The sequence below is a fragment of the Eptatretus burgeri genome, chromosome 16 (genome assembly GCF_056783735.1).
Source record: "Eptatretus burgeri isolate ZD-2024b chromosome 16, Ebu_testis_v1, whole genome shotgun sequence".
Lineage (NCBI taxonomy): Eukaryota > Metazoa > Chordata > Myxini > Myxiniformes > Myxinidae > Eptatretus > Eptatretus burgeri.
Genome location: NC_140976.1, coordinates 52,001,495 through 52,014,006, shown reverse-complemented (window position 1 = coordinate 52,014,006; position 12,512 = coordinate 52,001,495). Strand labels below are relative to the sequence as shown.

General features: G+C 44.1%; 1 protein-coding gene and 1 long non-coding RNA gene across 5 annotated transcripts in view; one reads left to right on the top strand and one right to left on the bottom strand.

Moving 5' to 3' along the window:
- LOC147011065 (sodium- and chloride-dependent GABA transporter ine-like) overlaps positions 1–11,221 on the bottom strand; it is a 133,369-nt gene extending 122,148 nt beyond the window's left edge. Inside the window, exons 1-3 of one of the 4 annotated variants that reach the window (XM_085859603.1) lie at positions 11,119–11,221; positions 2,761–2,992; positions 2,008–2,142 (exon numbers count right to left, since the gene is read on the bottom strand). In XM_085859603.1, the coding sequence (XP_085715729.1) occupies positions 2,008–2,142; positions 2,761–2,947 (322 nt within the window). In that variant the 5' untranslated portion in view covers positions 2,948–2,992; positions 11,119–11,221. Of the gene's footprint in view, positions 1–2,007; positions 2,143–2,760; positions 2,993–5,997; positions 6,355–7,538; positions 7,666–11,118 lie in introns of those variants that run through there. The other 3 variants (XM_085859604.1, XM_085859601.1, XM_085859602.1) reach the window with 3 other exon arrangements.
- LOC147011063 (uncharacterized) overlaps positions 6,377–12,512 on the top strand; it is a 105,205-nt gene continuing 99,069 nt past the window's right edge. The window contains exon 1 of the long non-coding RNA XR_015052403.1: positions 6,377–7,369. This is a non-coding gene — a long non-coding RNA (uncharacterized LOC147011063). The remainder of the gene's footprint in view (positions 7,370–12,512) is intronic.

The window sequence follows — 12,512 nt, the reverse complement described above, 5'->3', positions numbered from 1 at the left end:
GTCCTGCCTCATTGCCAACACTTCCAAACCAACCTGCATTGTCTTTGGATGGCTTGAAATACCTTGGCATCTTCATCGGTGATGCCACAGTGCAAGGAAAAAACTGGGAGGGCTTGGTTGATGCCTTTGAGAGAAAGCTACAGAAATGGAAACCTTTGCTGACACTGCTTTCGTATCGAGGAAGGGCATTGGTTATTAACAATTTGGCGGCTTCCTTATTATGGCACAAGATGAAGGTGAGGAATTAAGTGATCTGCAATAGAGATACCGATGTGAAATCGACACCAACATTTGTCTTCTAGTCGAAAAATCCATCTTTCAATCCCTCTTTAATCCCTCCATCTATCAATCCATCTTTCAACCCTTCTTTATCTCCAGCTACCCATCCATTGCAGGTCTCTTGCGCTTTAACTTCCAAAAAGTAACTCACCGTTACCGGGACAGTGTTTCCTGATAGTCATACAGGTACAGCATTCCGTGATAGTCATACTGGTGCAGCGTTCCATGATAGTCATACCGGTATAGCATTCCATGATAGTCATACCGGTATAGCATTTCATGATAGTCATACCGCTATAGCATTCCATGATAGTCATACCGATGTAGCGTTCCGTGATAGTCATACCAGTACAGCGTTCCATGATAGTCATACCGTACAGCATTCCGTGATAGTCATACCGTTATGGCGTTCCGTGATAGTCATACCGGTAGAGCGTTCTGTGATAGTCATACCGGTACCATGTTCCGTGATAGTCATACCGGTACCACGTTCTGTGATAGTCATATTGGTACTGCGTTCCGTGATAGTCATACCGGTACAGCGTTACGTGATAGTCATACCAGTACCATGTTACGTGATAGTCATACTGGTACTGCGTTCCATGATAGTCATACTGGTACTGCGTTCCATAGTAGTCATTCCGTGATAGTCATAACGGTACAGCATTCCATAGTAGTTATTCTGTGATAGTCATAACGGTACAGCGTTCCGTAGTAGTTATACCGGTACAGCGTTCCGTGATAGTCATACCTATACGGTGATAGCGATGAGTCTCGATTCTCGACCTGTTAGGTCAGGTATGGGAGCATGTGCCAGAACAGCGCGTCGCTGCGTCCACTTTCCGCCGGTACTCCAGGGGCCTCCATCTGGCCATCCCCCAGGCAGATGCCAGGCCCATCCCCATCTCCTTGAGATGATGGTCAACCTGCTGCAACCACGAAGCACGTGGTCGGCCCACTGGCCTCCTCCACTCACGAGACTCCCTCGCTGAGAAAATCTGGTGAGCAGGATCAGCGTCAGGAAAACGAGCCACATGTCCATACAGCCGCAACTGACGCTCACAGACTATGCAGGTAACAAATCTCATCCGAGTCTCTCTCAGCAACCGCTCGTTGGACACAAAATCCGACCAGCGATAGCCAAGGATTCTCCGAAGAGACCTGGTACCAAAGGAATTAAGTCTCCGTCTCAGATCCTTGGTCAGAGTCCAAGTCTCGCATCCATAGAGCAAGACTGGAAGTACCAAGGACTTGAAGACTCGGACTTTCGTCCTCCTGCACAGGTACCGGCAGCGCCACACCCCATGATTCTCGACCTGTGCCGTTACCAATACTGATCCCGCTTTTTAAGAAAATCGCTTTCAATACGAGTTGAAGCTGGAAGTAAAATTACTGTTGTCATTGTCATCATGGGGAAAAAAAAGCCCCAAGTGGGAATACCTTGAAAAATTAGCATGTGTCAATGATGTGCACTTCATATATGAATATGAAATGGACCATGACATATTTTTGGAACCTTCGTAAACAAATTTATTATCATGATAATTTTTTAAAAATAATATCCTTATATGGGTATTTACCTGTAGGACCCCACCGGTGTATCGATATCAAAAAAATTGATATCGACGGAGCTCAGATAGCACGCCAGTTAACAAATTCGGAATGAAAGTTAAATGGGAATGTTTTTCAACAATATTCACTTGTAGAATGCAGACATTCGGTGCATACCTTTAAACAAGGGGCAAAATTGAGACAGCATGTGGTACGGTCCCCGGCGTGAATATTGCCCCACAGCCATCTCCATGTAAAGGGAGGCAATGCCGCACAGCAGGAGCATCAGCATGTAGGGGATGAGGAATGCACCTTTTGGATAAAGTAAAAAAATATTCGTACAAATCATAAAAAAGTAAACAGTCACTTTATTTTCTCATGTAATTCTCATTTCTTTCATTTGTGTGATTGCCTAGCGTCATTTTTTAAAGTCAAACAACTCCTTATGGATGGTGTGAGGAGTAACTAAAAACGTGTCTATTTTGTCACTGTGGCACTTTTGAAAGGACGTATTATTGTAACTATTATACCACATGATCATTAAAGTCAGCATTATTGCAGGCAGTACTGCCACTAAAGGTGGAAAGGTGTTATTATGTGACTAAGTGTCAAGGAGGTGAGGACACACCCAGTGAGGAGCTTTATATTTCTTGTCCATGCACTGGGTGGGAGATGCGAGAGTGATAAATGGAGAAAAGTAGAAGGGAAAATGCTCGGAAAGAGAAATGTGTATATAGGATTGTTGGAGAAATGGAGAGAAAAGCAACATCGATTTGAAATTTGTTTCGGGAAGGGATATGTATGGAGCATATGGGGTGGGGACAGGGTTTATATTTTTCTTTGTTTCCAAACATAATAAGTAGGGATTATAAATATTGCGGATCATTCAACTAACGATCATAAAAATACTTTTGGATGAAGAAGTCCTACCTCCACCATTGCGGTAACAGAGGTATGGGAACCTCCAAATGTTTCCCAGTCCAACGACACAGCCAATAGTAGCCAGAAGGAATTCTACCTTGTTTGTCCACGATTCACGTGGCAGGGATTTTCGATTTCCACTTCGTGGTCTTTTTACTTGACCCTCTTTGTTCATCACAGCCATCTCCATGTTCATAAACTTTGTAGCCTGATCAGCTGTGCTTTGTCTTTTTAATTGTATCTGCACAGAAATATGTTATTGATATCAGGCTTCTCCTGTCGGCAATTATCATTTTATAAAAATGTCCGAGTTATTATTCTTGTTATAGTAAACATCATGGGTCAATGTCAAGTTCTAAAAAGAGAAAATAAGATGTATATACAACTGTGTTTGATGAAAAAAATGTCCAAGATATGTTTGACTTTTTCTTTCTGAAAGGTGCGCATTTCTAACATTTGAATTTTGATGATAAATCGGCACAGAGAAATGAGGTGTACTGATCAGGTCAGGTCCGGTATGGGAGCATGCGCCAGAGCAGCACGTCACTGCGTCCACTTTCCGCCGGTACTCCAGGGGCCTCCATCTGGCCATCCCCCAGGCAGATGCCTGGCCCATCCCCATCTCCTTGAGATGCTGGTCAACCTGCTGCAACCACGAGGCATGTGGTCATCCCATTGGCCTCCTCCATTCATGGGGCTCCCTCGCTGAGATAATCTGGTGAGCAGGATCAGCATCAGGAAAACGAGCCACATGTCCATATAGCCGCAGCTAATGCTCACGGACATGGCAGGTAACAAATCTCATTTGAGTCTCTCTCAGCAACCGCTCGTTGGACACAAAGTCAGACCACCGATAGCCAAGGATTCTCCAAAGAGACCTGGTACCAAAGGAATTAAGTGTCCATCTCAGATCCCTGATCAGAGTCCAAGTCTAACATCCATACAGCAAGACCGGAAGCACCAAGGACCTGAAGACTCGGACTTTCATCCTCCCGCACAGACACCAGCAGCACCACACCCCATGATCCAGTGAATCCACGACTCCACGGCCCGATCCAGATGTCTGTTGACCTCTGGCTCACAGCCAGCAGAGACATGAATATCACTGCCAAGGTAAGTGAATCTCTCCACGACCTCAACATCCTCACCACAAACAGGCACAGACAGGACAGCAGCATCCAAGATGTCATTGAATGCCTGGATCATAGTTTTGACCAAGGAAACTCATAATCCCAGCGGCTCTGACTCCTCATTCAGCACGTCGAGTGCCCCCAAAAGGATATCTAAAGTCTCTGCAAAGATGACTGCATCATCTGCAAAATCAAGGTCAGAGATCTTGCCATTCCCAAATGATGCACCACAGCTTGATCTCCCTGACATCCTCCCCAGAATCCAGTCCATACAAGTGCTGAAAAGTGTGGGGGGCAGTACACACCACTGACGAACTCCAGTAACAACTGGAAATAAGTCAGAGATGGTACCACCACATCTCACAGCACTCTCAGTACAGGAGTTGAGTTCAGACATCAGGGTTTTGGTGGCACCCCATGAAGACCTAGAATCCAACAGAGGGCATCCCGATTCATTGAATCAAATGCTTTACAGAGATCAACATAGGCTGCAAGCAGCCCCTGCTGAAACTCTCGCCTGCGTTCGGTGAGGACCCGAAGAGAAAGGATACGGTCAATCGTTGACCTATTTGGTGTAAAGGCTGACTGCTCTGGATGCTGATGCTCAAGCAGATGGAGGCGAACCCACCGAGAGCAGCGTCACCCCTCGGTAGTTGTTGCAGTCTTGGCGATCACCCTCCCTTATCCAGAGAGGGACAACAAGGCCCCTCTTCCAGTCAGCTGGGATGATGCCTGTTTTCCAGGCAGAGCATAGAACTGCATGCAATGACATGAGTGCAGCATTTCCACAAACCTTGAGAAGTTCAGCATGGATGCCACAGATCCTTGGAGATTTTCCCCATTTCAACTGGTTCACCGCAGCCTGTGTTTCCACAAACGAAGCTGGACCACAGTTGATTGGAGGGTCAGCAACATTGACTGTAACACTCCTGACGTCCAACTCAACAGCTGATGGATCAGCCTGGTACAACCGCTCAACGTAACCGGCCCAGCGGGCCTTCACTTCGGACTCCTCTGTCAAGAGCCCACCGCCCTCTGTACTAACTGTAGTACACCGAGAGATGGGCTTGGATGAAAGCAATGCACGAATTCCCCTGCAAGCAGGACGAGAATCATTTGACCACAGGAAATGCTCTACCCTCTCACAGATTCCTCGCACATAGGCCTCCTTGAAAACCCTTAGCACAACTTGAGTTTTACGCCTCAGCTCCCTGAACAGCTCAGCTCTGCCATTCAGCCTGGCCCTTTGACTCTGGTCAATGGAGTCGAGTGTCCCTTGAGAGACAAAATTCTTCTTTGCCCTATGGTGAGTTCCAAGACATCTAACGGCAACATCAAGGACGGTGGTCTTGAAGGCACTCCACAACTCAGGATCTCCCAAAGCACCCAGACCCCCAAATTCCCACTCAGCTTGTTCGCCAATTCCTCAGCTGCCCTCTCATCCTTGAGCTTGCCTTCATGTAGCCAAGGCTGGGATGGTACCGTTCTCCTGGATTTAATGTGCAACTTCAGAGTTGCTTCAACAAGCCGGTGGTCATTATTTAGGAACTGAGCACTCCAGTAGACCCTGCAGTTCTGGATCATCCTCCAGCGACCATGAACGAGCATATGGTCAATCTCCTTTGCCACACTGCAAGGGTTTTAATACCAAGTCCAGCAATGAGCTTTTGGCCGCTGAAACCATGAACTGGCCACCCTAATTCCATGACTTCTTGCAAAGTCAAGGAACTTAGTGCTATTAATTGCAATGATTGACTCACCACAACTCGCATTCTCATCTGATTACAAACTCTTTTTTTAAAAGTCGGCCTTGAAAATAAATTCCTCATAACGACACGAATCAGGATTGAAACGCATGATGAAATGTGCTTTCGAGTACAGTAAGTCCTCGCTAACCGGAAGTTCGCATATCGTAGTTTCGATTATTCGTAATTTAGTTTTAATGACCAATTTTTCAATTATCGCAAACATTTTATGCCTATCGTAATGTCATTGCAAGGAAAAACGCAAAAAACAAAACAACAATCACACAGGATGCGCATAAACACACTTTCACTTTACTGCGCATGTACTTTATGCTGTACTGTATGTATTCTCTTCACGCTCGCCTGCATACCTTCCAGTATGAATCCCAAGCGACCCGCAAGTCTTTAGCAGAGCACACCTCGTTTCAAGAGACAACGAAAGGCTGTCACATTGAAGGTGAAATTGGATATAATTAAAAGACATGAACGAGGTGAAGGGACAACGGAAATCGGCCGCGCACAGCAATCGCTGCATCGACTGTACATTCGATCGTTCAAAGTTCGGCAAAGATAAAGAAAATATCACAGATTGCGACCAGTTCGAGTGCAACGACACTAACGAGAATGAGAGATGGTGCCATGCACAACATGGAGCGTTTATTATGTGTGTGGATAGAAGATCAAACTAAACGTCGCATGCCTTTATCTCTTGCTGTGATACAAGAAAAAGCGCGGCGTTTGTTAGGGCATTGATCCATGATTACGTGATCAATAACTTCTCCAATCATGTTGAGAAGTATCTCCAAGGAGAACAAAATTGACAACAAATCTTTGCTGCTTGTAGACAATGCTCCTGCCCATCCTCAGCAAATGGAAGACTGGTGTGAAAACGTGCAGGTAGTATTTTTACCACCAAATACTACCTCACTTTTACAGCCTATGGATCAGGGAGTTATTGCTGCTTTTAAAGCCTATTATGTTAAGCATACCATGCTGCAGCTTATCAAAAAAACTGATAAGGACAAGCTATCAATCAAAGAGTTTTGGCGAACATACAACATAAAAATGGCTTTGGAAAACATTAAGGATTCATGGGCGGAGGTGAGCGCCTCCACAATGAACGCTGTGTGAAAGAAAGTGTGGCCTGAGTGTGTCCACAATTTCACGGGGCTTGCTGATGTTCCGTTCATTACAAGTCAAATTGTAGACCTGGCGCAGGAGGCTGGTTTTGAAGAGGTTGACGAAGAGGACGTGGATGACTTACTGGAGTCTCATGCAGAACCCTTAAGCAATGAAGATCTTATGGAGTTGGAACAGCAGTGGGCTCTTGAGGAAGAAGAAGATGCTGTGACACCTTCATCCAAGCATCTCACCATGAAAAACCTCAGCCAAATCCTCAGCTCGTTTGAAAGTGCCTTAGAATTTGTTATCGAGCAAGATCCAAATCTTGAAAGGAGCACTGATTTTAGCTGTGTTGTTAATGATGCCCTTTGTTGCTACAAGGAACTTTATGCAGCAAAGAAAAAGAAAGCCATCCAGCCCACTCTCCATGTATTTTTCAAGCCAAAAGATGCAGCACCAACTCCATCCACCATCCAGGATGCTCCTTCAACCAGCTGCCAAGAGACCGTTCCCGCTGGTGAAGAAAGTGACAGCACAGTGTCAAGTGAAGAGGGGGACGATTCTGCCACTCCGCAAGTGTGACTTGTCCACCGCAATCAACTCCGTTCCTCCAGCCTCGGGGTAAGTCGCCACGACTCAAGGAGTGTGTTTTGTTTATTTGTGTTTATGTCCAAAAAATTCCGAGCCAAAAACACATTAGTTTCTATGGGAAAATATGTTTTGTTTAACACAGTTTCGCTTATCATAAGGTTTTCCAGGAATGCAACCCTTGCGAAAAGCGAGGACTTACTGTATTCATAATATAGCCTGGCATTGGCTTCCTGGTTGGGGTGATGGCTTGGGATCTTCGGGTCTTAAGTTCAAGCCCTGTCGACCACTGAATTCATACACAAGGGGGTTGACTCAGCCTGTCATCCTTCCAAAGTCGGCAAAATGAGTACCAGTGTGTACTGGTAGAGGGGAACTGCATCAGCAACACAGTCATGCTTCCAAGAAATGATACCTATCCCTGCAGCTGAGCTGCCGTACGCAAGAAGAAGAAAAAGTATTCACAATGCATATTCTTTTTTGAAATACATTTTGGAGAAAGAGAGCAAAATCTATGATGTAACTGATGGCATTTTCATAATCGATAGTTCATCCCAATCATTTTCACCATAATATCCAACAAACCAGACTCAGTGGCATAATGGTTAGAGCATCCACTCTGAGTCTGGGAGGTCAGTGGTTCAAATCCTGGCTGAGTCATACCAAAAGTACGTGTTGCTTTCTTGTCTGACGCTCAAAATTTAAAAGGACCAGTGCATGCCCGTAGATGCGTGGCCGTACGTGCAAACCCTCCCCCCCCCCCCCCCCGCGCAAAAAGACTCAAACCGCTTGCCAGAAACAACAACCACACAAGCCGTTCCTTCTCTTTCACGTGCCCGTACGTGCGTGACTGTACGTGCAAAAAATAATAATATATATATACTTTAAAACTGCTTGCCAGAAACAACCACACGGGCCGTTCCTTCACTCTCGCGTGGCCGTACATGCGTGGCCGTACATGCGTGGCCGTACATGCGTGGCCGTACGTGCGTGTCCGTACGTGCGTGTCCGTACGTGCATGGCCGTACATACAAAAAAAAAAAAACTTTCAAACCGTGTGCCAGAAACAACAACCACACAGCCATTCCTTCGCTCTCGCATGCCCATATGTGCGTGGCTGTACATGCAAAAAAAAATAAAAAAAAAAACTTTCAAGCAACCACACAGGCAATTCCTTCGCTCTCTGTGTTTATCTATAAATGCGGATAAGAAATCGAGAAATTATTGGAATACAGTAAGTCATCACTATCCAAAAGTAGTGCGTGCCCGTACGGAATGTTCACATCATTCGACGAATTATCACTTGCATTGAAGTAACAACTGCTGTGATACACACAGAGTTAATTAAAATCAAGTTTACCTCCCTGTCTTTGCTTGCCATGACATTCGCTGCCATTTACCATTGGCACTCCTACCCCACGGTAACTAAGGCACCGATCGATCCCCATCGTAACCAGCACGGCACGTGACGTCGGCCGGCTGTGCACCGGCCTACGCAGCCACGCCCACGCAGCAACGTGTCCTGTAATTGGTAACTAAATGGCGCATCGGCCATGCCTACGCAGCACGTGTCCTGTCATTGGTTGGTAAATAAATGGCCATAACTTGGGAATCACTTGTCCGATTAATATCAAATCTTGAAAAGTCACATACTCAGGTCGCCAGCAATATTACCTGGCAAGTTTCAATTATATCGGACCAGTGGTTGTTGGGAAACAGCGGTCACACACACACACACACACACACACACACACACACACACACACACACACACACACACACACACACACACACACACACACACACACACACACACACACACACACACACACACACACACACACACACACACACACACACACTGCTGGAATTATAGGTGGACTTGTACGTGCCCATAAAAAAAATATAATAATAATAATAAATAAATAAATAAACCACACAGGCCGTTTCTTCGCTCTCACGTGCCCGTACGTGCGTGACCCAGAAGTTAGATATTATTCGCAGTTACGATTATTCGCAATTTATTTTTAATACCCAATTATTCAATTAGCGCCAACGTATTTTACCTTTTCGCAATGTCGTGGCAAGGAAAAACAAAAAGAGAAGAGAAGAGAGAGAAAAAATTTACTTTCTGGTTCGGAGCATACCAGCACTCTGATGTTCCCGAAATTTATACACCATCTAATATGAAAACGATCATAACTTGGGCCATTGTGTTTATCCATAAATGCGCATAAGAAATCGAGAAATTATTAGAATACACGAAGTCATCATTCTCCGGAAGCCCATACGTTGTAACCCGTAATGGGGAACGTGGCTGTGCTTCCCTTCCCCATCGGCCATGCCCATGCAACAACGTGTCTTGCCATTGGTTTGGTAAATAAATGGCCATAACTAGGGAAGCACTTGTCCGATTAATATCAAACCTTGAAAAGGCACATCCTCAGGTCCCCAGCAATATACCTGGCAAGTTTCAATTAGATAGGACCAGAGGTTGTCGAGAAACAGCGGTCTCACACACACACACACACACACACACACACACACACACACGCACACACACACACACACACACACACACACACACACACACACACACACACACAGAAACACACACACACACACACACACAGAAACACACACACACACACACACTGCTGGAATTATAGATAGATGAAATGAGGTCAATGACATGACAAATGAAGGGGTTGAATGCAGACTGCAGAGCAATGAGTAAGGAAACCCGTCGTTGTGAATCGTTTTTACCACCAAATTGAGATGTATTTCGTTGGCAAGCATGTTGAGTAGAGCTGAATTCCTTAACACTTCCAAAGGCCACAGCGTTTTCACAATTGGAAACAAAAAAAAGTTGTGCACTTTTTTTGATAAATTATTTTTGGAACAATTTTTCTTCAATAAATATATAATAATAATAAAAATTGTCTCCATGTACATTGTACACACCTTTACCTCGTTAGTACCTCTTCATAAACAACATCGCTGAGGAAACGGTACTTCTTCTTTGTTTCCTCATCCAGGGCAAGAATACGGAGGCTTTTAATGGCCAATTATTCAATTATCACCAACGTATTTTGCCTTTCGCAAGGAAAAACACGAAGAGAAGAGAAGAGAAGAGAAGAGAAGAGAAGAGAAGAGAAGAGAAGAGAAGAGAAGAGAAGAGAAGAGAAGAGAAGAGAAGAGAAGAGAAGAGAAAAAACCCTTAAAGGCGAACGCGACTGAGTTTCTCTTCTCCATCGACCACGGCTACGCAGCAACGCTTCCTGCCATTGGTTGATAAAAAATGGCCACAGCAACGGTTCCTGTCATTGGTTGGTAAATAAATGGCCATAACTTGGGAAGCACTTGTCCGATTAATATCAAACCTTGAAAAGGCACATCCTCAGGTCCCCAGCAATATACCTGGCAAGTTTCAATTAGATTGGACCAGCAGTTGTCGAGAAACAGCGGTCACAGTAACACACACACACACACACACACACACACACACACACACACACACACACACACACACACACACACACACACACACACACACACACACACACACAGATTGCTGGAATTATAGAGAGATAAAACACGGACAAACAATGTTCAGAAGGCAATGCCAAACCACGCAGTATGGCCCTTGCCAAGAAACTGCTTCAGCAGCACCAATGCTCCTAAGTTAAGAGTATTACACATCAAATTGAATCAAAATCCAATAAATTTGTGAAACATATCTGTTTAACGCTAAACACGACACTCACCCACATTTGACTTACTCATGCATTGTAATCTTCATCTCAATATCTTAATCTCAACTCATCTTCCAAATACGACAAAATAATCGTTCCAGCACAAGGTGCTGCTTCCTTGCAAGCTGCCATGCACAGCTGAGTTGAGGTGAATACTGCTGATGATATCTAATATAATCGCTTTCTCCATCAAGATTCAATTACACACAAAATTAGTCAGTTTATTAGACATAAAAAGCCTTACAACGGCATTTCCCAAACTTTGCATAAATATGCCCTGAAGTCAAAAAGGCAGCACAAGAGGGTACAGATCACAGTGCATGTTGTGTTTATGTTGGCAAATGCAACGTTTTTGTTCCACTGATGATGCATTTACTAACTTGGTACACCAGGCAAAGCTGACACAAACAAAAAGTTGACTTTATTCTGACACCATTTTTTACTTGCGAAAATTGAAGATTTTTTCAAGTATATTGGTTGATTATATGCCTGGTGTTGGCTTAATGGTTAGGATGGTGGGTTTGTGACCCCAGGGTCCTGAGTTCAAATCCTGCCTCTGTTGAAATAATACCATATGGAGTTGATTCAGCCTGTCATCCTTCTAAGGTCAGCAAAATGAGTACCAGTTTGCTGGGATTATTGAGCCATTCAAGTATCCTACATTGGAGTGGTGACCCGTCCAGGATTGTGCCCAATAGCCCAGGTGACTGCTTCGGTCGGCAGCACCGACGCTCTGCACAGAGTGTGGTCCCAATGGATGGGATTGGATTGGTTGGTTGCATGCGTTATTCTGTTTGTCTATTTGTTTTTATGTTTATTGCCTCCAGTTCACAATTTTAAACCGATCTTCATGACACCACCACATGGTTGAGTTTGTCATAAGCAAGAAGCCTATTGTTTTTGATGTCAAAAGGTCAGCAAATCTGTCGAATTTCTAAAATTTCTCAATTTTAATTCGATCGACTAGAAATTTAAACAGGATTTGTATATCAGGTTACTGAATTCAACCACCAATTTTTTTTAGGTCAACAGAGACCAAAAGGTCAACAAGTTCGGTGAGATTTCTAAAATCCTCAATTTTCATCCAAATCACTGGAAATTTGAAGACGATATATATTTCATGATGTTGAAGTCAACCACCCAATTATTTTTGAGATCAATATAGACCAACAGGTCAACATCGACCAAAGGTAAACAACTTAGGTGAGATTTCTAAAATCTTCAATTTTCATTTGATTGACTAGAAATTTAAACAGGATTTGTATATCAGGTCACTGAATTCAACTATAAAGTATGTTTGAGGTCATCATAGGCCAAAAGGTCAACAGAGGCCAAATTTCTAAAATTGTAAATTTTCATCCGATGACTTGAAATTTGAGGAGAAGTTGCATATTTGGTCATTGAATTCAACTTCAATATAT